A 25,994-nucleotide genomic window follows, 5' to 3' on the forward strand; every position below is an offset into this window, starting at 1 on the left:
GGGACAAATTCATACCTTGCTAAAACTAAGTGTTTAGTACAAGAGGTTTGAAGTACCATCAGCGCAATAAATCTGAAAAATAGGTTTTATTTTTAACCAGTGGTATTGTGACATCTTATCTGGCATAACCAATTACAGCAAAATTCATGGATAGAAACAAAATAGCAGATCTCTTCTTTGAAGTGCATCCTCCTGTTCAGTCCCCAGGCAGCTGAACAGCATTGCACTGCAGGTAGGGAGTGCATGCCACATGGGCTCCCCTTAGAGTACGGACTTTGAATGAAACATTCCCACTCACACACACGCACAGACACACACGCGCACACACAATGTCTATATTTTTTTTTAAAAATCTGTAGCAATATTTCCGCATGGAATCACACTGTAGCATCTACACATAAAATGGCTGATAAAAATAATCTTGCTGTAGGTTTACAGAGTATATCTACATTTTTCATTTGAATACCTGGACTGCCGGTCCAGCAGAAAAGGGAGGTTTTTTGTCTTGATTTTGTTGGTCTAAGGAGAGTTTTACCCCAGAGCATGGCATAACTCTCTGTTCGTCTCACCCCAGACTTTTATAAAGTGTTTGACCTGAAGAGATCACTGGAAAGTAGCCTAGGAGGAATCGATGGCTTTATTTTTCGTGTCCCATCCCTTTGTGCTGCCTCTTCAAACATGTGGTAAAAACACTACAAACAGTTCCTCTCCATCCCATAGGTAACAAGAATACAAAATACTGCAAAAGCCCTTCTCCTCACATACACGGGTATGCTGTCTGCACAGGATGCCTGCAACAGATAAATGTCTTAAAAAGGTCTCCTCCGCAAGTCCTAAAACTGGGCTCCTGAGCTCCCCAGGTATAGTTCTAGCACACAAAAATGCTGAGAAACCTCCCTTCTGCCAGTAGCTAACTCTGGGCATTAAGTTCATGCAGAGACCTGTAAAATACAAAATATTTGAACCACGTTTGTATTCAAACATACTCCTTTCTCCTGTTTCCTCAAGCAGAGATCGACCTGCTAAAAAACAGCCAAGAAGCTCTTATCAGAGATGGTAAAATATCCTCTAGTAAATGTTAGTTTTATATATATAAATACTTATATTTATAGATATAGACAGTGAAAGGGAGATTGTGGTTTTATGCATGCTTATTTCTTTGCTTTGGATTCCAACGTTTTTAGGAAATAATCTTTTCAGGAAATAACTTAAATTCTGGCACAAGATGCCATAGTTGTTTCTTTGAAGAACATTTTTTACACTTGATCTCATGAGAAACCCTCCATCCCAATCTCTCCTCCTCTGAAATCAGAAGATCAGAACTAAAGAAAAGGTGCGTGTTTCTTTGCCGTATATTTTATCCTTTTCTCACCAAAGCCTCCACCACGGCAGGTATTTCACACCGAGCTGCAACACAAGAGGAAGGATGCTGTGATTTCATGGCACTGGCTGAGGTACTCAGTGAAACTGTTCACTGATGATTTAACTGCCCCAGTGCCATCCCCAAGAAGTAACAAAAAGTAAGCAGCTCTACATGCACATACAGCTACGACATGCAAGAACATCCAATCCCACCTTTCACAGAACAAGATACACAACATGTGGCTAGCAAGAATCTTCTCCAGCCTCTGTCTCCTGAGAACTAATGCTGGGAAGCCTCAGAACGAGAAGCGGGGAAGAGGCAAAAACACAGAATACCCAATCCAAGGCAAGATGCTTTTGCCTCGGAAAGTTATTTCCTGAATACATACAGTTCATGCCTGGCTATCTGGGAGCCTTCACCCTGAAAAACAGCAGGGTCAGATTTTCCTCTCCAGACTTTCTTTCCCCTCATTCCCCATTCACTTAAGGCACAAACTTATTTACAGTTTCAAACAAAACCTTTTCACGTTCCAAGAATCAGTCATCAGAAAGCCTGTATGTTCTGCTGTGCCAGGCAGATCTGGATGTAGATCAGCCCCCTGGCATGGAACAAGGACATCCCTCAACCTTACCCTCACTCCTGAAGAAAACAGAGGAGTCTCTACGCCTATCAACCAACTTCCCTTATTCTGAGGTTACTTAATTGTAGAACAACTGATAAATGGCAACGATTGCAACCAAACTTTGAATGTCACCTTCCCCACCTTGCCCCAGCAGCGCAAACTGTTTGAGCACTGTTTCTGTGGAGGACTAAAGAGCAGTCAGAACAGGTCTTCAGAGGCTTGCCCCAGGCTGTACACAGAATACAAGAGCATGCAGCATGTTTACATAGACTCAGCTTTCTTCCCTCCCCCCACCCTCCCCGATTCAACACACACAAAACCCCTCCACCAAGGAGAATATTGTTGTGACGAGGCACTTGAATGATAATTGGAGAGTCCCTACGAAAAGGCCTTCCCCTCACAGTGAAGTGGGACAAACAGAAGAGAGCAGGTTCTCAGGACTCCATCTCCTCTTGGTCAAGCGGTGGCGGCACAAAGCTGATTACTTCATCGTAAGTCAGGCCTGGTGGTAAAAGTGGGAAAGAAACTTAATACGGATTGCTAAAGACATCCCTCACGTCAGAAAACCTGCAATGATTGCAAAGGTTCTTTCTAGCAGCATTAAAAAAAATCAACTAAGTTTTAATTAAGAAAAAGAAAAGAATGGATATACTACCTCCGAGACTAATACACACAAAAGATACTTCCAAAACATTGACATGGATGCAGCTGAAAAACAAAGACATGAGCAACTGTGCCACCTACATGCTTGTATACTCCTAAGTAGTAATTACCAAGGACTGTGCTAATTACGTGCAGTGGGTGATAGATTCACTCACTGCAAGGACCTCAGAACAAACAGAGCGTCCACATTTCTTATCAGCTTCTTTTGCGCCTCTAACTAGCATGGCTTAAATGAACTGCAGCTTATGGCATGGACCACGAGAGAATCAGGCTCCCTCCTGTCCCCCAAACTCACTTTTCCATTCTTCAATCTCAAGTTCTCTGCTTTCAAACGACTGGTCATAGGGGTCTGCCACTGGTTCATCGTCTGGGTCATGGTACTGAGCAAAGTAGGCATGAGCCAATGCTTCCGCTGCAGTAATTCGCTTGTCTGTATCCAGTACCAACATCTTCTCTAGCAAGTCCACAGCTGCAAAAGCACCAAAAGAGAAAAGAGAATTTTACATAGTGAGCTGTGCGAGCAACACTGTTCTGAAACGTAGCTCATAAAAGCCCAAGGTACATGAGGAATATCTAGTTTCTCAGGAGGTACCCATCACCCACAATTGCTTCCCATGTACCCTACAGCCCACACGTGTTTTGTAAACTGAAAAATTGCATGCATCTCTGTTCTGACCTACTTCTGCAGCCAAATCAAAACTTTAGGAAAAGTCTTAGTATCCCAGGACATGCCAGGCTCAGCTCCGGGAAGAGCACATTTAAAAAATAAACAAACAGAAATAAAGAATCAAGCCTTACCTAGTGGATTGGCACCAATAAACACATTTTCAAAGTTCATTTTCGGCATGTAAGACAAAGACTGAATGTAGTTTCTTGCCTGTGGAAACAAATACTCCGTTAAGTATAACACAATCGAGCCACCAAGACAGAGTACATTTCAATCATCCTGAAGCACAACTTATTATGGTCTGTCTCCTCACTTTGCCGCCTCTTTTCTTATTCTGATACTTACTAAGCCCATCTTATCCCTTCCCAGCTAAAGGCCACTCAGGACAGTGGAGCACGAGCTGACATTACTTGGGGTTCATGCAAGACTGAGAAGCAAAGAGGTGCTGCAGGAGCTGACTGCCTTGGAGTCCCGACAAGGCTGCGTGCAGTATGGTGTCTGCTGGTAAGCCACACGTTTCACGCAGTGCAAAACCAACTCACTTCCAGGTTCTCCTGAGTCTCAGAAGGCTGTGGTTGAGTATGCACTGTCCAAATCTCAAGTCTTCATTTAGTACAAGAATCTCGCTGAAGAACAAGTAGTTAATCGCCCACCCCATGCCACATGCGAGCATATCATTTATAGAGGCAGCAAACGCTGCAAGTGATGACCTGCCCTGCAAACCACCCCCTCATCTGCTCAGGTCTCACCTCATGGCTGGGCATCCTGTTAATGAGATATGCAGGGGGTGTTCCCGTCAGACGCATGATCTGCTGAAGCTGGTTAATATCTTAAGTGCCTAGTCAAGGGCTTTGTTAAAAACAGTGCAAAAACCATTTTAAACAGAAAACAGCTGCATACAAAGCATCTCTTCTGCCAATCACAAGGCACATGCCAAACAGGCAGGGTCTACTGTTTTTTTTTCCCCATCAAATACTTGTGAAAGTTTAGCAATTGCACCAGTGAACACTTAAAACAATGGAGAATTATTAAGTTGGTAACAGCGTCAATACAGAAAGGAGTATTTCTGTCTGCCAGAAGTAGCATTACACTACAACATGGTTGCTTTCACATTTCCCAGCAGTTTTAAGCCACTGGAGTAGACATTTTATTTGGATGAATCTACTCCTCAAAAATTTTCCTAGGCTGCTGCAGCTACAGAAAGCCTCAGGAAAACGAAATTAGAGAACAGAATTAGAACAGAAACAAAAATCATATCCTCCGCACTAGTTACCAGCTTTTTTCTTCCTGCATAGAAAGTATTTAAGTTCCTTGTGGTGCAAAGTGAAATCAGCTTACAACTAACACCTCCTTCTAAACAGCTTTGAATGCACTTTGATATGTGGGCGAAGTGACAGAAGGCAATAAGTGCAAAATTAGCAAAACATTAGCATTGCATAAGACATAAGAGTTAGCTGATGCCAGTGAACAGGACAGAGAAAGTAAGAGGATACCAAAGTAATGCAGCAGAAAAACAAATACAGAATTTCTTACAGTGACACATTTAAGGCCCTCAAATAGTTTTGCTATCTCTGTACAATGGAAAAATTTAGTAGAGACAATACTTTATTGCATTTTTAAAAAACGCTCTTGATTTGAACCTGGCTAAGATCAATTATTCTTTTTATTGCACGATACTAAAGAAAAAAGATCGTTTAAATCTTACGCATACAAACTAATCTTTTGCTTAACCTAGCCAACCTTTAAAGCTTGTCTCTCTCACTAATCTGCTGTACTTCAAATACCAGCCTACCCTTCCTCAGAGTCCCAAAAGGTCAGCTCGCAGGCAGCCCGAGTGACCTGCGTTAATCATTTCTACCATTCCAAGAGACGCCCCTGGATGTTTGAAGTTGGTGTGATATTCAGTCAATCTACCATCCGTTCCAACCTGCGCTACTTCTACCTTCCTGAAATGTAATTCAAGGCTAACCTCACATTTACCGTAAGTGTTACACGAGAAAGAACATGAGGTGCAGCACAAAATTATCTTACTGCTCTCCACCACGCTGACCCTGTTGCTTAACAGAAACAGCAGCGAGCAACTTGCTGAAGTACGTCCTCAGTTACCTGTAAACGAGTTCATTGCCCACTACAGATTGACTCATTAATCTGTGCTGTTACGCCATCCTTTGCTCTGCCTTTTCTGCACTTTACTTTCAGTAACAGGTAAAAAACGAATGCCATTTAAAACTGTCTTTGCAGAAGTTCACAATCCAAGATTAAAACAATAAGGACATGGCAATATGGCTGGAAGTGTATGTCGCCCTTTAAAAAGGAGGCTGTAGAAAGCTTTTTGTGATTATCTTGACAAAAGGGCCCCATACACGTAAAAGCACCTAAAAGGCATTTTAGCTCTTATGCTACAAAAGCCTGAGATGGTTGCAGCAGTGTTTCAGGAATTAACCATACTACAGAAGGGACTGTGCGTGTCTAGAAGGTAACACTTGCTCTTGTTCAGTTTCCCTCCCCAGAAAGATCCTTGGGTAGGCAATCTGGAGAAATAATAATTGAGACAAGCCTCAAGTTCTTAGCTGTGAAAAATACTTTCCCAGCAGCATCTGATCATACAATATATCACAAAGTATAAACCCACAAACTGGAAAAAAAAAAAGTCACGAAGCAGTAAAAACAGAATATGGAATGAAGAAATCATACCACAGGCAGAGTTAACAGAAATAAAGATCAGATACACACAGCATATGAACTCAAAGCCATCCAAGAGTGAAGAATGACAAAAGAAAAATACAAAAAGAAATCTCAACATATACTACAGACAGACTACAGGAGGGCAACACACAAACTTGGGACTTCCGAAAGGGCAGATATTACAATCAAAGTGTAAACTCACAGACTCTGAGGAGATTTTCTTCAAAAGCTCAGGCCCTGGGGTTCCAACGAGTCTCAAAATGAGCTTCAACTGATCAATATCTAATGATGGACCATAAAGGAAAATGCTGGGACAAATCAAAATGAAAAGCGCAAAATATCAGCCTATTAATGTTGAAAGTTAATGCCTGCCAAGGCCTCAACTGAAAAGCTATTTTAAGCAAACTGTATTCATTCTTCTCGAACAAAATTGCATACCCACTTATTACACAGCTCCATCTGTATTAGACAGATTGAACAACTCGACTAGCAATGCACCACATGCATCGAGCTGGTCACTGCATCCCTACCCATCGCGGAGCACAAGCCCAAGCTTTTTGCCCCACTGGCAAAGGATGGCTTTACATGCTCACTTCACCCTGTTAGCCCCACACCAAAGTAGAAGCAGTCAGCAGGATTAGGCTGGATTAGTGACAGACAAAGCAGAAGACTGAAAAGTGTAAGCACTAGTATTAAGAAAGTCGAGGCCTTTTGTGAACACCTTATAAGATAATTCAGCCACGCAGAAAATTTGAGAGTTAAGAACGTGACTGGACCCTGCTCACCACCTACAGCTTTGCTGCGGTAGGGATTTTTGGCATCCCGGACCCCTTCCTCGCACCCACAGCAGCCGCTGGAGGATGGGGCTCTGCGGCCGGCAGAGGGTGCTGGCTCCCTCCAGCTGCTGCAGGGCAGGAGGCGAGAAGCACCCGAAGCACAAGGTAGGCTCAGATCTAAGACCTCTCCTCTGTAGAAAGCTCTTGGGTCATAGCACTGCAGATGCAAAGAGTGTTTTAATCCAGGAAACAGCCTCCACAAGGCCACTTACCATTCTGAGCTGCCCTCTTAAATAGGCAGAAAAAAAAAAAATCAGTATTTGGGATATGTGACAAAACACACACTCGATGAAAAAAACATTAAAGACAGTTATGTATCTAAAACCCCAGATAGTAAGGAGGTATCTTTTTAAAGTCATTAAAAGAATAATCTCCCTTCTTCTCCAAGTTATCCTCCGTGCTGTCCTTCAAACCCCACTGGTGATTCCAGATTGTCCGTAATGTTTATATTTGCCCTCAAAAGCCTATCAAGCTAGTTACAAATTTTCCTTTCAATAAAAGCAGTCTATATACTAGATAATGTTTTTTTCTGGGATTAATGTCTTCCTGATGTTTGCAGATGCAGTTACAATTCCTTCTGAGAACATCTTTTAACTCACATACTACTTACGTAAAAGCATCTTTGCACCTACCAAGGGACTGGTTTGGGGGTTGCTTTTTCTTTTAAATGCAGCGTTCCTGTGATACTGGCAAACCGTATACGAAGGAAATCGCCAACACTTTGCTAAAACCTTTATCTTAATGGAAATCTTGGTTTCAAGTTTTCCATATAAAATGTAAAGCCCCTGGAAGCAGTACTTTGTCAGAACAGCTGAACTAATTTCTCACTTCTCAAGTTGCTTGGCCAACTCCTACCTACTCAAAACCTCAGAGTAAATCTAATGTATCTAACGGGATTTAGCTTAGCAGCTGAATTGCCAACTCCTAGTTATCAATGCTTAAATGAAATCACTGTATCTACTGGTGTAGGAGAAGGAGCAGGGGTGCTACGATAACCATAATTAGCTCATTTAAATTGGATTTTCCTCTGTGCCACTTAAAACAGCCCTTATACCTTTTACTGACTCTTGTGAAAGAAACAGTTGTGCAAGTTTAGGACTGCCAGCATCCCTCAGATGTTGCATCTCACACCTCAGTTTAAATATTTAAATTCTTTTAAAGGTATTTAATATCGTGTACCTCAGGCATGCCAACAGTATTGTTGCCCAGTTTGCCGTCAGCTCTTATCCCCAGGGACAGCATGCTATGGGAAGATACTCGTGTAATGTGCTTCAGTGTCTTCTCAGATAAACAAAAGGAAACACAGAACGTGTCACCCACACTGCTCCAAGCATGCCAAAACTGAACCGCTACATCTAGTTTTATGTCTGCGATCTATAACTTGCTGAATTACAGCGTTCATTTAACTGCAGGGCCTACCAGGTTCTAGGGAAGTGAGCCATAAGCAACTACAGACAAGAGAAAACACTTAGTAAATACAAAGCAAAAGAAAAAAATGTGCATGGAGAAGGAAAACACAGCATGCAAACCCCAAATGCCATCACCAAGGTACCCGCGACAACTGACAAGTCTCAGTGGTTCTGAAATTCAGAAAACGATCTTCCATCGGCACCAGTAGCAGGCATTGCAAGACTAAGAGCTTATCCAGGCAAAGCAAAGGACAAAAGTTGTTTCAACTGCTACCACAGGCAAAAACGGGATGCATCAGAAGAATATGTAATTTCAGACTAGCTGGTTATGATGAAGTTCCCATACTACTGAACAAAAATAATTAAAGAAATATTCTTCAGAGTTTAAAGGGAATACAGTCAACTTAAAATACACAGAAACACAAAGTTGTCTAAGCTAGTACAAAACATTCAAGGTTTTCTTATTTGTGCATTATCGTTTTAATAGAAAAGTCAACTTTCCTACTTGTGTATGAATCATTCATATTACAGGAGCTGTAAAAAAAATCAGGAGTATACACTTTTAACAGAAACTGATCTTTGAATACAACAGATAGAAAGAAAGTCCAACATTAAAATCCTGAAGGACTCTGAGTTTTATTACCTCATTTTTTTGTCTCTAACTAGTCTTCCCCACAACCTTTTCCACCTCCTAGCAAAGATTTGACCAATATTAGAAAGCCATCTTTCATGCAAATACTTTCATTCGTAGATGACAATAGGAACAATTCAGTTTGTTTACATTCAGTAGAGTTAGAAATACTGTAATAACCCTGTAAAGCTAAGCCCATATAGATCACGGTTGTTTTTTCTTTTTCTCTAAGAGTATCCAAAACACTTGCTTTAAGCCAACGACAGCCATGTTCAGAATCTCCACAGATTAGTTCCTTCAAGCCTTCACATTAAATTCAGCGTTAGTTTATCAGAGACATAACCACCATACAGAGTGTCGAAGACCATCAGCTCCAAATACAACTTTGTTACTTACCGGACAAAATAAGCTGTACATTTTGCTTGTTCTGAAGCCCATTACAAGTAATGGGCGCATCTCTAAGCCTTGTAAAATAATACCCAGTGGGCTGTAAATAACGTCACATCACTTCTGCTAAATCCTTGGTGAAAGGGAGCAGTATTTCAGTCAGAGAACCACCTGAATAAGAGGATGATTGTCCTGAGCATACTGAAAAGGCACTGCTCAGTCATTGTCTATTTCATTTAGGAAATGTGAAGCTATAGAGTTGAGAAAATTATTATCTTGACACCAAAAAGCAACAAGAATGTCAATTTTCCCAGTTGTTGGAGGGGAGGAGTTTCCAACTTCCTCAACACCCAAAATACATGGTCGCATTGCCTTCAACTGGAATACAAATTCCCTAGAACTGCAGTGGATTTGGACATACCGTATCCTTGGCTACCAGAAGCATGGTAAATACACTCAGAATTCAGCATTCCAGTTTGCAAGCAAGTGTGCAGTGACACTGCAGGAGCAACACAGACCCCAGCACATCTGTGGCACGAAGAAACTGCATCAAGAGACCAGAAGTACTCAGCAGGATCCAGATCTGGAAAATTATTAAAACTTTCAAAAAGAAAAAAGACAAAGAAAGAAAGAAGAAAAAAGCCTACCGTTATCTTACTTCTATTTCTTTTCTTTAGACGTCAGCAAAACTGGAGTGGAAGCTGATAGCTTGGTGCCTTTCTAGATTCTTGGATAAGTGTAAGATGCACAAACAAGATTCATAACCACAAACGCTGCTCCCCTTACCATTCTAACCTCATGACCAAGCAGCACACACATTACTTGAAGTAGGAACCAACCAAGCAAACTGTAAGAACTGTAAGTACTACAGAGTTTTCACCTGGGATAGAAAAGGATTGAGCCTAATCTTTGGTAACTTAACCAATTCAGAACAGAAAAAGCATTTAAGTCAAAAGCGTTACTACCGTTTACAAAAGAAGTTGAACATTTAGCGTGAAGAATCACAAACATCTTTAGGGGGATCAAAGTTATTTACTTTGTCACATTAGACTAGTTGACTAATTTCTGTCTTAAAAGCAAACTTTATTTTGCTTTGTGGATATTATTAGTTACAGTTCACAGCTAAAAACACTGCTGTAGAACAAAACAGATCTTCCAAGCCTGAGAACTTTCTTCAAGTCATAAAGAACACACTGTGAGACATTTCTTATATGTTTCAAATCCTATTAGGAAATATCTTATTTGCAAGTATCAAGATTTTTAAAACTGTAAAATGTCACTGTTACTAGGATGCAATAACATCAATTGCTTAAAGAACTTTGCTAGTATTTTAACAAATTAAATTCTTAATTTTTTCCCCTTGAAAAAACAAAAATCTGCTTACACCAAAATATAAATGCTAAATCAGCTGACAGAAAGTAACTTTTTTCTAGCTTCTTAGCCACTTTCATGTTAGTCTGCTTCTATTCCTGACAACAGAAAAATATGCCAAAGTTAACTAAACAGTAGAGTACAGCGAGTTCAACAACTTTGGAGAGAGATTACAGAACGACAGGCATAAAAAGAGAAAAATGATGAAGCTAGAGCATATCAAAAGGAGAGATAAAAGCATCAGAACTGTGTTGAGTTGCTCCCCCTGCCAGGGAGTTTTGGAACCTGGATGCCTTCCAGAAGTAACAGTACACAGAAGGCCAGCACTTCCTGCACTAAGATTTTCTTTTAATCAAATGCTAATATATTTCAATTAACGGACATAAATACTAATAAATTAACAAAAGATAATAAGATTAACAAATTGAAAGAATTAAGTTTAATAAAAGGTGGGCAACATCATTTTCTCTTGCAAAGAAACCCCAGTTTTTAGGCAATGAAACATCTGGAGGTGAATTACCCCTGTAAGTCTGTCCAGCCACAAAACACAAGTTGTAAGTACAACGCTTTGCATCAAGTCTCCTGGGGAGAAACACCACCAGCTCTTACAAACTGCTTGCTTAAATTTGCCAGTGTCCTACCAAGCCCACTTTGATACCACAGAAATAATTTGGAAGAGATTTTATTCAAGTTTGAGCTTTCACATCAATACAAGCATACAGTGAAAGAAGGCTCGCAATCTGTTTACGCTCAAGCATGGAAGTAGAACCTAAACATTGCCGAGCAGTTTGGAATGAGATCCTTGGCACTAAGGAATCTGCAAACCCACTGCTTTCACAGCATACCACCAGGATGCAGAAGAGAGGCCAGAAGGGATGCTTAACATTTGCTAGAAACGTGAAGCATGAGAGGACTCACAGCAGACAGACTACTCCAAGCAGTTATTTTCTACAACCTCAAAGAAAAATAAATTTAAATAAACTAAATAAGAAACCAACTCCCAAAGATGATCAGCACAATTCTAGTCATGCTAATAGACAATAAAAAATAATAGATTTGCCTCTTCCACTTTGCACAGTGATGATTTCAGAACTCACTTCATCATATTGTGAGCGAAAGAAACCATTGATAGTAATTTAAAAAACAAACCAACAAAAAAGCACAGAACTTGTTTCCTCATGAAGTATGTGAAAGTAGAGATCTCTAACTTCCATTTACAGAAAATACATTACTTGTAAAGGATACGGTCTGTACCAGGGAACAACGTTCTTCCAGTCAACAGTTCAGCCATAATGCATCCCACTGACCAAATATCAACTGAACAAAATAAAATAAAAAAAAAAACATAAGGCAGAAAAATAAAGTCTCGATAGAATCACCCTATCCAACAATTACGAACAACTTTGTGCTTCAGTAGCCTCATGGTGTTGAAACAACCTGCAAGGTAGCTGACACTGTTCAATAACCACATGGCTAAGACTTGTCCAGATAACATAATGCTACATCAGGCAAGTTTTCCTTCCAGAAAGTAACCTGCATTGGACACCACAGAGCTAGGGAGCTATCTACAAAGTCTCAAGGAGGAAGAAACCCGTTCAAGACTCTAAGGAATAAATTTGTATATGATCTTACACAAATTCTACCCCAACAACCACCAACTGTATTACAGATACAAGACAAGCCCACATACATGCAAGAAGAATAGAAAAAAGACGATAAGTAGTAAGGTATGAAACCAGAGTAACACATTCTTTTTATTGCTACACGGGCACCCATGTACTAGAACTTCCTCAGTATTTTTTCCTCCTTTCTGTGCCTGATCTGAAAGCACTCTAGGGAAGCAAGGTGCGTTGCTGGGAAGCTATTCAGACTGGCAGGAGGATGTAACAAGGAAGAAGTGGCTAAAAAGAGAGGAAACGAAGGGACATTTATATGCATTTTTAGCATTTCTTCACCCCATAATCACAGACATTTTTAAAGTGCATTTCCAGCAGCTTCCTAGAAAGGCATCCTTTCCTTGCTCAGATACACTCCATTCACTCACTTTAAAAGCCACTGTGCTAGGAAAAGTAAGGGGTAAGTGTTGACAATATTTTCCTGATTGCAATTTCAAAGGTTCAACTTTAAATAAGTCTTGCGCATGTTATCACAATGATTCATAACGCTGATCCAAGACTGCGGTTCAAATACTATTTCTGTGCCTTCTTTCAAATCACCCTTACTGGCGTGTAATTACCGTAACTGTCAATTTACACAATCAAACGGAAAGGAACATGTACATAGGATGACTTCCTTTTTTTCCAGGAATTCAGGAACTGAGAAACCCTTTGTTAGTAAAACGCGCTACCTGTCTGGTTGTAATGCATCCAGTTCAGCATGATCTCAGGAGCCCTGTACCACCGGGTAGCCACGTACCCGGTCATCTCATCATCTGTGTGTCGAGCCAAGCCAAAATCCAAGATCTACAGAACAGAAAAGACATCCGCCAATTACTGCCATGCTACAACGTCTAGTTGTTTGCTTTAACTGCTTTGCAATTCTTGGATTGGGTGGAGGACGAGTGGTGCAACTGCGAAAGTGAATTACAAAATTAAATTTCGTGACTTGTTAAAAGACACCAGCCTAGAATAACACAGCACTCTATCAGAATTACATCTAGTTATCTCGTCTCTAAATCAACCAAGTCCAAACTAAAGCTATTAACTGTTCACTTTCAAAGTGATTCATTAAAAACATGTGAACCCCCAGAGAAGAAACATGAATTCTGTATAAGCATCCTTAAAGCCCTTTATGTCTGGGAAGGACATGATTAGTTTGGTTCACAAAAGTATTTCTGTAAGGTAGAAAAATTAATTCCCCCTTTAAATCCAAGGGACATCCACAATGCATTCACTCAGATCACAGTCAAACTAGTCACGTGGGATTTAATTACCTTTAGCTCACAGTCTTCATTTACAGCTAGATTACTAGGTTTTAAATCCTAAAAAATTAAACAACATCAGCATTATTGGCAGTATATACATTGCTGCACAAGTCTAAAGTAGATAAAAATGTAAATGCAAGTAGAAGATAAGACTCCAAGTAGTTTTCAACTCCCTGTACTCAGGAAAATAATTTCATCCCAGAATCAGCTCTCTTCTGGTGTATGCAGAAGTGTCAAATACAAGCAAAAATACATAAAAGGCTGACTGCACCACAAGTGCTGTAGATGCGTATTTAACAAATAGAGAACTTATTTCAGAAAGATACAAGCTTTCAAACAGAGACAGGAACAGAAACTGAGGATCTTGAGAACCACTCCCATTGCTAAACTTTTGACTGTTTAACGAAAATAATTCTCAGAAAATTTCTTCTCGATTCTGTAGGGACTACATCGTAAGATTCTGTGTTACATTTTTAAAATGCATTGGTTCATTGCAGGAAGTAATCTCATGGTTAATACTCACTCTGTGTATTATGTCAGCTGAATGGATGTACTGCAAGGCAAAATAACAAATTTTATTAACAGTCCAAGTAGCCTTCTTCTCATGTCCTCACTAGACAACACTGCCCTACCCCATCCCACGCAATAAAAATGCTACAGCTCGTCTGCAGGAGGAACCAAGTATAGCATCCGTAGGTTTCAAGTACATAGGTATTGCACTTGGTCTCTCCTTAGGAACACCCATGAGCACTGCTGCCATGAGTGAAATGAGAGAAAAAAATGAAACTGAAGAAATGGAAGATTCACAGTCAGGGCAGATTAAAGGACAGCACCCTACGTAACTTCCCAGACTCTGTCCACAGGAGCGTACACAAATATCTTCTGAAATTATACATAGCTTTACCGTTACAAAGCTCCAAAGAGGAATGGAAGGAAAGAACAACAATAAAAGGTTATCCTACAATCCATTAGGAAAGTTACAGAAGCCCCTCTATGCACTCATATGAACCCCTGAGGCTATGACTTCCATCAAGAACTTGCACTTCCCACTGATAGGCTATCAACATTCGGGCAGCACAGCTGCAGGTACCTTCAGCCCCCGAAGAATTTGGTATATGAGGAACTGCACATGGTCATCTGTGAGTTTCTGGCATTTCACAATGTTGTTCAGATCTGCTCCCATAAGGTGTGTCACCAAGTACCTGTGAACAAAAGGAAACAGGCTATGACGCAATCTCTTCAGCACGATTAGGATAAAAATTCCTTATGAAGCACCACTAGCAGGGCTGGCTGTCCCAGGCATGTTGCTGAATGAAATATAGTCATGACACACTACGTGATGTAGCAGATTAGTACATCAATTCCTACAGCGCTAGTTAATAAAACGAGTGAACAAATTGGAAGAGTGGAATAGTGTTGGATGTTGAAGTGTCTTTTGCGTTGTATTTCACAACTGGTTGAGAATAATGGCAGACAAATTAAGGTGACAACAATTCCTGTAATAATCTGGGAGAGGTATGGGAGATAAAAAAAAGATGTTTTGTTGCAATCTTCAGAGAAGTTACCTACACATCATTGAATTCTTCTAGTGACTTGGCAGGGGTGAACACATCCAACAAACCAATAACCTAGAAAGAAAAAGGTAAAGTGAAAGAGCTGTGAAAAACATTCATAGCATAACATGATACAGTTAATAAGGTCCTTTGTGGAACAGAAAACTACTCATTCCACTAGATGTTTTATTTCCAACTACACAAATCATTCAGATGTAGACAAATTAGTATTCATACAAGATCAGACACAAGCGTACATTCTTGTGTACAAAAACATTAAGGTCAAAATACACGTGTCTTTTCACACCAGCCGTCCACTTAAAACATCAAATGGGAGACACAATAAATCAATTCAAGGCAGGTGTAAACACTGGCTTAGAATACTTTATTTCAAAAAACAACTGAAGTTTGCTCAGGGAATGAATGAATGAAAAAACACCAGACAGAAATCTGTTTGCTTCCTGCTAAATCCTTAGTTATACCAGTGACTCCTCATTAAATCAGGCCTAGGAGACTGTATTTTTCCCACGTGTACTGAGTAAGGATCTGCAGCACAAGCAGTGAATAATAATGACTACACCAGAAAGCGAGTCAGGAAAACAGTGCAACGCAAAGAGGACCCGAGTTTCACACGGAGCAGACAGCTTCACACTGTCTCCTGTATTTGCTGCCCTACGAGCCTCTATTCCACCTTTCCTTTTCACACCTAAACTGTTTTAATAGCGAAGGGTAAAAGGGCATATATGAGCTACTTCGTGGAAATGAACAGCTATTCCTTATTAACCTGGAAGTATCTTCTAGTCATTTAGATTTAATTTAGAAAACAACCCAAATCTGGTCCAAAATGTTCTAATTTTCACTATGATGTGCTTTTAAACCTTCTTTTCCTACTCCTAAGAGTATATTTTAGTTGGTGAAAATATGAGATAAAGACACGGGTTCCTTCTTCATACTTGAAGTCTGAATCTCACCTGTCTTGGATACATAAGCACCATGAACATTTCAGCAACGCTTCAAGTGTTCGTATGAAGCTAACCACTCCTGTGGTTCCCCTTCAGCACTTTTGTTTTTTTTTTAATCTCATCATTTACACTTGCCAAGGATGTCAGAGCCAACTGAGTTACATTTAAGCCAGTAACTAAAGCCAAGCGTTTCAGGGAAGCTAGACTGTTTTTGGAAAAGAGAACAAGCAGGTAGATTAGACAGAGGCTTTTATTGCCTATGTTATATATTCTAGATTCCATGTTCATTGGGGAACCTGAATGAACGCTTTTCTGCCTCTCCTCATACACATCACAACTCTGTTTCTGGGCAGACATCATCTTCAAACTATAACATCCACCCTGCATAATAATTCTCATGTTTTCTTTCTCCGGTGAACTCTTCCGTATCGATATTTACAGAAAAACGCAACGTTATCAACCCAGTTTAGCATGAGAAGACAAAAACCGACCTTGCCACCTAGACTTCAACTTTTTCATTTATCGTTTTTATCTTGCTACACAGTAAAGCTCACTGTCACGCTACCCGTATCTTTCATCAACAAGTTTCGCGAACACAAATTCAGTCATTTTGCAGCACATCACCGAGTCAGTTTTAAGGAAGTGTGGTCACCAACAGATGGAGAGCCCCACTCCCAAATTTTGCATACCCCTTGCAGCGTTTTAGGTTGTCGCAAAGCTTAAAACTTCTTCACACGACACAAGTCCTTGTTCGCTCACATCTGCTCGGGGTTGTGCTTTACGCAAGCTAACGAGGCCTCGTGGAGCCTGCAAGTATTACGCAGCCATTCTGGACTGCTCTGCAGGTCCGTTTATTTGCTCAAGATCAACATGACCAGACTCGATACGGGACACAGACAACTACCCTGTGCTCAGGCTCCTTAAAATGCCATACCTACCAGATATTCTGCGGTGTTCTGCGCCGTGCAAAACCCCGTCCTCTACCTCCAACCTGAGACCTGAACAGTCAGTGCACTTACAGCACTACCAAGCCTGTCGGAACTGGCTCTAAACATCCCTGCATCTGCAAAATTTTAAACCACAACCTAGATAAACGTCCCACAGACGGATGATGGTATGATGAACTGATAACAAATATTTCTATATATAAACAATTTAAACAACATCCTTTTATCCCTTACTCTCAAAGATTATATATAAATACATAAATACATGCCCATTGCAATGCTGACGTCAAAAATATTAATGAATACGAGACATAGAACTCATCACACCAAACTAATTTCCCCTGTTCAATTGTATTAGCTTGGACAAAATGGATCGATACTCTGATACTCATTTATTTATTTAAACTTTCATTCAAAGCTTTCCTCTGCAGCAGTTTGGAGGATATCTCAGGTATGTGAGAGGGTCCAGAACAACCGCCAGGGGATGGATATTAAGCAGGATCAAATTCTATCTCTACTGTTAAGACAACCATATCACATAGAGGCACTGAGAAAATACTGTTGCAAACAGCACAAACATCTCAAAAGTTCCCATTATGTCAGCCACGCTAGAAATGCCAGGAAGATTTAAGGGATACCACCTGCTGGCAGCGGTGCTAAGAAGCCACAACACACAACTACCGTTGCCACAAAAGACGGAGCTCTGATCAGACCGTCCGGGGAGAACCTTCCAGTGAAACCAGGCTTGTTTGTTTGTTGCCTTAGATAAAAGTAGGCGGCTTGCTCAGCCCACTTGTTAAACATTATTTCCCTCCTGCTAAGTTGGAGTTTGCTTGGACGAAAACCAAGAGCCTTCCTTCCTCTACACACTCTGACAGCTCTACAGAGGGCAAGTCATGAGACTTTTTGCTCTGCTGCAGGCAGTATTTGCTCCTAACAGCATACAGAATTAATATGCCAGTGTCTTCAATGCCACAAACACACAGAATTGTTCAGCCATTTTCTACAGCAAACTGAAGTTATACTGAAAAACGATTAGACAGCTTATTACATAGTTCAACATAACATCTGTCACACTCTATTTCATTTGTTCCCCTGCTGATAATGGATGGCTTGTAAGAAAAGACACCTTGATTTCCCACCCCCACCACCCCCTTTATCCTTATTTTATTTACAGGAATCTAGTGAACATCTATCTACTCCATCCCCTTCTGACATGATAACATGATGGAAATCAAAACAAGTAAAACCCTCCAGAACACACCAAATCTTGATATATATGTATTTTTTTTTAATAAATACTTAACATCACAGCAATTACAGCTTACTGTACACCAGGAGAATGGACTGATAGCACCTGTGTCCTAAATCCTTAGCAATAACCTGCTAAGCAGAAACTTCCAAATTACTCTAGGAAATCTTAGACTTTTTAATTCAGAATTGATCTAAAAAAAAACCCAAAAAACTAAAACCAACAACACCACATGCTTTTCTTCAACCATAATGCCTTGGAAGACTGCAAGCTTCATACTTAGTTTTAGAAAAACCTGTGCAAGGAGATCCTTAAATTCAGCCCTGGTGGATGCCCACTGGACAGCCCAACTTCTCAGGGCATCTCCCTTAACTTACATTTTCATGCTTCATGTGCTTAAGTAGCCGCAGCTCTCGGTAGGTCCGCTTGGCATGGATGATTGACTGAAATGGTCGGGACAGCTTCTTTACAGCCACACGCAACCCGGTTTTTGTGTCAAAGGCAGAGCTACAAAAAAGAGTAATCGAATTGTCAAAGTGAATAATTCATAAACACCCCCAAACCCAGGCAGTAACTCCAGACAGCAACTACGCGGAGACTGAGTCTCAGTCAACTTGATTTCTCCATTTTTTCAATGAAAATTATTCCTAAGCGTGCTTTTAAACATAAATAAAAGCATGAAACTCTGGAGGGAAGAAGACTCCTTGTAAATGTTATCCGTATTCTTAAACATACTTTCATAAACCACACTTCATCACAAAATAATTTGCTATGCTCAAGATACCATCTCTGATGGTTTAAGCCCATACAAAAACCCAAAGCCTGCTCCTAATAAAAACCAACTATGACGGTTATTAATCTCAGTTGAAGCTGAAATCAAATCTGTTAGGTATAGCATATCTAATCCCAAATTCCTGTTATACAAAAATGCACGTTAGTAAATGATATTTAGCTGTACTTTACCAAAATTTGTCCCTTTAGCAGAATAAAAGAATTAAAATAACGTTTCTTCTTAGAAGCCACAAAGACCAATGCCATTTATTTGGCAACTTGTAGTGCAGTTGATAGAAATACTTTGTAGTGTAAAATCATCCTCTGGAGGATCATCTCTTTAGAAAACTCAGAAGCAAAAGCTTTAAACTTTCGAAGCAACCAAACATTTAAGCACATGAAGACGTATGTTAAACTTCCGACACGCTGCACAAATCTTCCAGGGCTTAGGGCTTACGTTTAAGGAACCGAGGAAAAGCAAGCATTTAGCTGTGAACTAAATGACTCCTCTTTCTTCTCTTCTTTGAGGTTCTTATCTAAAACCAACTCTGGTTTGTCAAAAAAGGAAAGGGGAGGAGAAGCAGAAGATGTGAAATCAAGGTTATACTCGATACAAGATAACCAACAAAGGGCAAGTTGGAAGGGAGGAAGTCAGAGAAGAGCAGCATCGGTTGATTTTCCTGCTGCATGTTGATTCAGGCTGGACTCCTGATTCCATTTAAAAGCCAGCATGCACTCGTTTCTGATAAGCATCAAGTGAAAAGGAAAGCTTCACATTTATAAGCATAAAGTGTGAAGGACCTCAACTAATAGGAGGCCCAAAGCCAATCACAAAAACGGTCCTAGAACAACCCCACGATGCACATACAAGAAACCAAAGCCCACCTGAAAAAAATGTAGCTGCCATCTATACTTGAAGCCATTAATTGGGATTTGCTTGCAAAGAGATAACTTATCCCAAGGAACTTGCTATATGATGTTTACAAGACCTAGGAAGAAGCTTGTATTTGTATTTCCTGCAGGCTGCAATCCTTCCCCAGGGACCTGCAGAGAACGGAGAAGCTCGCTGCACACGGCGGCCGAAGGGCATCTCCTTCCCTACGAGGGACACCTGCACGCACAGTGCAAAGAAACCTCCGGAAGAGATACGAAAACAGGGCCTGGAGGGAGATCACGGCAGCACCAAATTGCCACAGTTGAATTTCTGAAGCCACACCGTGCTGCCTAAAAGGATGCCCAGAAATCACTGTTTCTGCACCAGCGTTATCCTTTACACCTCGCTCAGCCTGGACAGGTGGAAGGAGCCACGTTCATTTTGTAACCCTGCTTTCAGATGACCTACATCAAGTTTTCATCTACCCATGGAAGGCTGATATTTAAGCTGCAACACTTCAGGAACACAGAACACCCTTTTTAGCTTCACATTTACCACTTTGCAAAGTGCAAGCAAACCTAATTCAGGCTCTAATTATATGACGATATTTTAACGATGCTCAAGGTGTTTTCTAGGACTTGGTGCAGAAACGAGATTAGTCATCTGAATTCAATACAGCCTGTTGTGGATTAGTCACGAAGCTCCACCAGCTTTCAAATATCTCAGGTGCAGAAGGCGGCGTGCACCATTTTCTCTTTCATCTCCAAGAGAAGGGGATGCCCCACACACCGACAACCCTCACAGCCACCACCCAAGGTCAGATTTCCCTCCTGGTTCCCACACGACTCACTAAGACGACTTCGGAGCCACCAGAAACAACACAAGCTACTCGGGAGCCCAAAGGAAACTCAATTTCACCTTATTTTTAACGACATTTTTGGGGTCATATCAAATCATCAGCTTGCTGTAGATTTACGACCTGCAAGGAGACCTGCACTCCACAGAATGAGAAGTTATTTAACCAGCAGTGACACCGTGCACAAGTCCAGGAGAGAAAACACCACGTTACTTTGCGTTTGCAACCTAGAGTTACTCTCAAAGTCAGAGGAATTCTAAACTTGGCCACATTGGAGGCCTAAAACCTGTTTCCCTACAGATAAAGGCACGCCGAGTAATTTTTTGCCCATACAGATAACTGCCTGATGGCATTTACAAGTACAGAACACGGAGCTGCACAGCAAGTGTCACGCTGCAAAACATTTTAAGACACACTAAGCTGGCTTTCAGCACAGCCTTAAAACAGCTGCATTACACTGATCGTACTGCACCTAAAAAAGCCCAACTGGGAAAAACCGTGTGATCCACAGTTTTAAATCCCTTATAAAACAAGCTCAACACCAATTCAGAATTTATCACAGCTTCCACAGTTTATGACTCGTTACACAGCACTGCAGCACAGCATCTCCCTCGCTAAGCGAGCTCCACCTCCAGTCCTGAGCCACCCTGAACTGAAACCAGGGCATAAGAGCTGGAATAAAGCAATCACTTCACGGAACCTACCCACTGATTCATTTTACATCTTCTTGGAAATAACATCTGTAGCAGTCTGAGAACCTGAAGCACACACAAAATTACTTGCAAGTCCAATGCATTCAAACATCAGATAATCACAGTGCCGAGTTTGGTGTAAAAACCCTTTTGCTAAATGGCACGCTGCTCGCGGCCAGTGCCTGTGCACAGACCCGAGCTAACTGAAGCGTTTTATTGGTACCCTTGGAGTTAGCTCCCGAGTCCCCAGCTACAGACAGCAAAACACAGTTTGCAGTACCCAAGAGCTTATCAGCAAAACCAGTTGCTTTTGAGATCCGTCTATGAACGCGTGGCAATCATTTACCCTCCCAACATACTGCAAGAAGCTGTAAATCCTCCTCTGCTGCGCTGGGTTCTGCTGTATAAAAGCATAAAAGCTGCAGCAAAAACCTCCCTCTAGCAAAGATGTGCTCGCTCCCACTTCATTTCTTAATCCACGAAGTTTCCAGCAGGTTCAGCCTTCACTTTCAGAGCTCTGCTCCCTGCTCCTGTGCGTGCCCATCTCCCACGCGATCCCTCCTCACGTGTGTTCTGCTACCGCCACCTGCGCGGCTGCTCCATCCCACTCCCTGCAAACCACTGCTCACGTACCCACCACACCTTGCAGGCACTTCCCCAGGCTGCACACGTACTTCGGAGGCACCTGCACGCCTCGATAAGGGATTACTAAGCCTAAAGACACACATTGGTTAAAAAAAAGCACACAGAACTGCTACGAAGGGGATGTTTAAGGTTTAGTCGTTTCCTCCAGAGTCTGATGTCTTAAGATGTCTTAAACCCATAGTATCTTTCCATTAGCTTAAAAGTAGGGAATTATGTCAGGGTCTTCCTAATACTCAGGAAATTCGGAGTCAGTGGTGGTAAAACTGCAGAGAGAGGGGGAGAACAGCTACACAGCCTGGCAGCTTACGAACAAGAAAGGCTGGAAGACCTTTATGCAAGTTTCGGAGGAGGGGTGAGTCTCAGCTGTGCAATTCCTTTCCAAAGGAAATAAGGTTAACACAGAGAGCCTGCAAAGCAATTAAACCAAAAGCCTTATCGTGCACAGGTATCAACACGACGCACAAATAACTGTTGAAAAATAAAACAACAAAAAACACCATGAATAAAATAAACTCCTAGGAGCACACCCAATCTGCCTTCACATTTGCGAAGCTGATGGCGAAGAGCACCGAAACACCCGCTTGCTTAGCCCAGAACCGGCTGAACTGCAGCCGCTTGCAGAGCCTTCCCCCGGCACAGAGGAGAGGCGCAGCGAGCCTCCAGCACCACTGAGTCACCGATCGATCCCGTCCCCATCCCGCAGCCTCCCGCTGCGGCACGCCGCACCCCCTAGCCACCTACACCCCTCCTTTTCCTTACACCAGGTATACTGACCGGCACTTCGGGAGCCCACGTGCTTTAGCGCAGACCTCGCTACAGGTTTTGACCAAACCCTTTCCATGCAACAGACTGCGCTGCACGAATGCACAGAGCTCTGGCAGGAACAAATGAAATATTTCACACAACAGATGCCATTGCAATTGTTACGTGACTTCGGAACAAACAATCTGAGCGTACAGGGCATGCTTCTCAACGGCTTGGCGCTGCTGAACCCCTACTTGCAGCTCCTTACATTTTCAGTTTTCCTAGACTGAAAGATACTCGGGTGGGATGTTTGAGTCTCTTTCTCCCACTACTGCACGCGGTATTCCAGAAAACACTAGAATATTTGCTCTAACTTTATGCATGTGCTTTGGCTGCCTTAAACTGCCAGCACAAAGTGCCTTTCTCCATCCACTACTACACAAAGTCATCTCAGAACACCCTAATATATATTTTTAAAAAAAAAAGGCTATTCTGGGTTGTACTTACATTAGACATTTAAAGTAGATACAGCAGATACTCCATAATCTAAATGATTCATTTGCTGCCTTAATTCTTCTTTTTATTTATTTTTTTCTTCCACTTTCCAGAATTACCTCATTTTTAAATCCCTCATCTTGCCAACTAAATAAACAACAAAGCATCTCATTGCCTTCTAATATAATAATGCTGTAGGCAGATAGATACGGGAGTATATTTAACCAGTCAAAGGGTGGTTAAAACCCCACAATTTCCTGTCCCAATACAGAGGTACTCCAAAGTCCAAGTCTGAAATAAAACTGGTAACTTATTCCTGGAGCAGGAGGGGGAGGGAGAAGAGGGAGAAAAATCTGTAAAGGAACAGAGAGCAGAGCAAGTCATTGTAGGAACATCCTAAATACTATGCATCACCAGCTGCAGCTTAACAACATTACAGATCAAAGAGAATTATATATGCACGGCTTTTTTTTTTTTAATCCGGACATACTTTCTATATTACTAGTCTTCCTGAATAGTATCTTTTCTGAAGCACGTTTTGAGTAGGACGTAAAGAAAACCATCAACAGGGACCGCGCTAAGGCTCATGTGCCACATGTCTGCGACTGCTTCCAATACCAAATTGTTTCATCGGGGCTGAACACAATTGCACAATCTTTGAAAGTTTTGACACAGCAAAACAGGAAATTCGTGATGCAAACTCTTCAGTTATTGGTTGTGAAAACAAACATTGGAAGTGGTACGCGCACAATGGGAGATTGTGGGGAGGGGGACAACTGAAGGGGAACGGGCTAGCCCGTGTAGGGCCGACCTCAGTTACAATGGCCAAGGCACGGAGCAAATCCATTTCCGACTGCACTCGGGGAGTTATGTAACTGTGGCACTTAAAGGGGTATTTATCAGCTAGGCCTTTCTTTCACCAGAGCTAAACCCTTCAAATATAAAAAAACTCAGAAAGGACATTGCTTAGCCTTTGTCTTGTGGCATATAAGCAGCTATATACTCAGGGCACAGCAGCTTTAAGAAATGCACGTGATTTAAGCAGAGCTTCCTGACAATTTTTAACAGCTAGCTAAAGAGCAGCAGAGAACTTTACTTCTTCAAAATTGCAGCACATGCAAAGCAACCTTTTTTTTTTTATTACCAGAGGCCAGTATGCATTGATCCTTAAAACATAAATGATATTTACGATATGAATTTGCACGTTATGTTAATGAAAAATAGGCGCGCCTGCTCAAATACAGCAGCACGGCAGCCGTACAACCATTACGCACTCCTATTAGGAAACTCTGATCACACTTTGACAGAGCCAGAGGACAGAGAATAAAAAGCAGAATGCTCATAGTGTCGAAATTTCTTAGTAAAAGGACACAGCGATCTACTAACGCTTACATACACCTTTACCATACGGCTGCTAAAGCCTAAACGCCAACCGGATTCAGACACGACCTCGTCTTTCAGATTAAATGAAGTATGCAGCCAAGTTGATTCACATTTAACGATCCAACATGTTTCAGCAGAGGAACTACAACCGAGGCATGCGTTCATATTAGGTAAGCATTAAAGACTACACCGTGAGCTGCAAGCCCTGCTGAATGCTGCAGCCCTGACACCCGGACGCTGCTCTTCCAGGCTGCACACTGCAGTAATTCAGTCACTGAGCACAACAACAAGCTCTCCTGCCTTGGCCTAACGTTGCAAACGAAACAAGGCTTGCAAATGCGCTGACAGAAAGCCAGGGATGGGCACAGGGCCCCCGCAGCCTCCCCTCCACCAGCAGCCTCCAGCTCACAACGCAGGGGCCCGGCGTGTGGACGCATCCTGCAAGAAACTGGGTCCTGAACGAAACTGGGACGAGAGCTGCCGGGCCCTGCAAACCGACGGGGGCCCTGCCAGGCTCCATCCCCTCCTCCCCCTGCCAAGCACTGGGGAAGGCAGGGGGGAAACGAGCCCGTGTGAGCTCAAGGGGGGGGGAGCTGGGCTGTGATTATCTTCCCCTGCAAAAAAAAACAACAAAAAAAAAGCTGTTTTAGTGCCACCTGCCATGTGGTGCAATCCCCGGCGCATTCCAAAGGCGAGACGTTGGCTTCTCGGCGGTTTCGCTGTTGAACCGAAGGTGGGGGGGGGGGGGAGAAAAAACGGCGGCGGAGGAAAGCCGGGAGTGGGAGAGGAGCCCCCCCGGTTGGGGGGGGGGTGGCGGCCCCCTGTCCCCCACCTCAGCACTCACCAGACGGAGCCGTAGGCCCCGGAGCCGACCGGGGAGAGGTTCTGGTAGCGCTCGGGCACCTCCCACACCGTCTTGTTCAGCTCCTGCCGGTAAAACTTGGGCCGCTCCTGAGACATCGCGGCCGCGGAGCCCGCCCCGCCCGGCCCGGCGGGAGGGGGAGGCTCTGCCCGGGGCACCACCACCACCACCACGTCCAGCAGCAGCAGCAGCAGGAGCAGCTCCTTCCTTCCTTCCTCCCTTTCTCCCTTCCTCCTCCTCCTCCTCTCCTCCCGCAGGCGGCAGCAGCGCCGTCCCCTCACGCCGCCGACCGTTGGCCGCCGCCCCGCCCGCTCCCCCCTTCCCTCAGCGGCTTCTCCTCCCCTCGCCTTCTCCTTCTCCTCCCCTCTCCTCCCACCTCGGAGCCTGTCACCGCCTTCCCC

General features: G+C 42.4%; 2 protein-coding genes across 4 annotated transcripts in view; one reads left to right on the plus strand and one right to left on the minus strand.

Annotated features, from left to right (window-relative positions):
* SLC26A8 (solute carrier family 26 member 8) overlaps positions 1–25,994 on the plus strand; it is an 88,612-nt gene that overhangs the window by 37,537 nt on the left and 25,081 nt on the right. The window lies entirely within an intron of this gene.
* On the minus strand, positions 68–25,917 carry MAPK14 (mitogen-activated protein kinase 14). Of its 3 annotated transcripts, none has more exons than XM_080569094.1 (12): positions 25,576–25,917; positions 18,649–18,778; positions 15,127–15,185; positions 14,648–14,759; positions 14,081–14,110; positions 13,567–13,614; positions 12,982–13,096; positions 11,880–11,951; positions 6,203–6,282; positions 3,447–3,525; positions 2,944–3,117; positions 68–2,487 (listed from the first exon to the last, which is right to left on the minus strand). In XM_080569094.1, exons 1-12 carry the CDS (start codon positions 25,689–25,691, stop codon positions 2,420–2,422), a joined length of 1,083 nt encoding a protein of 360 aa, XP_080425220.1. In that variant the 5' UTR covers positions 25,692–25,917; the 3' UTR covers positions 68–2,419. The 3 variants fall into 3 exon arrangements, with proteins under 3 accessions (XP_080425220.1, XP_080425221.1, XP_080425222.1); XM_080569095.1 differs by lacking the exon at positions 6,203–6,282 and adding an exon at positions 4,065–4,144 and having other exon boundaries at positions 25,576–25,915; XM_080569096.1 differs by lacking the exon at positions 11,880–11,951 and having other exon boundaries at positions 25,576–25,907.

This window comes from Anser brachyrhynchus (genome assembly GCF_964034855.1).
Source record: "Anser brachyrhynchus genome assembly, chromosome: 27".
In the NCBI taxonomy this organism is placed as follows: Eukaryota; Metazoa; Chordata; class Aves; order Anseriformes; family Anatidae; genus Anser; species Anser brachyrhynchus.

What these genes read in the sequence shown, in the direction of transcription:
- MAPK14 (XM_080569094.1), bottom strand. Translation starts at nt 25,691, where the DNA reads ATGTCTCAGGAGCGGCCCAAGTTTTACCGGCAGGAGCTGAACAAGACG. An exon ending in GGGGCCTACGGCTCCGTCTG is followed by an intron (nt 18,779 to 25,575) that starts GTGAGTGCTGAG and finishes TCTTTTTTGTAG; the next exon opens with CTCTGCCTTTGACACAAAAA. An exon ending in AAATTCTTCGGGGGCTGAAG is followed by an intron (nt 14,111 to 14,647) that starts GTACCTGCAGCT and finishes TTTGCCTTGCAG; the next exon opens with TACATCCATTCAGCTGACAT.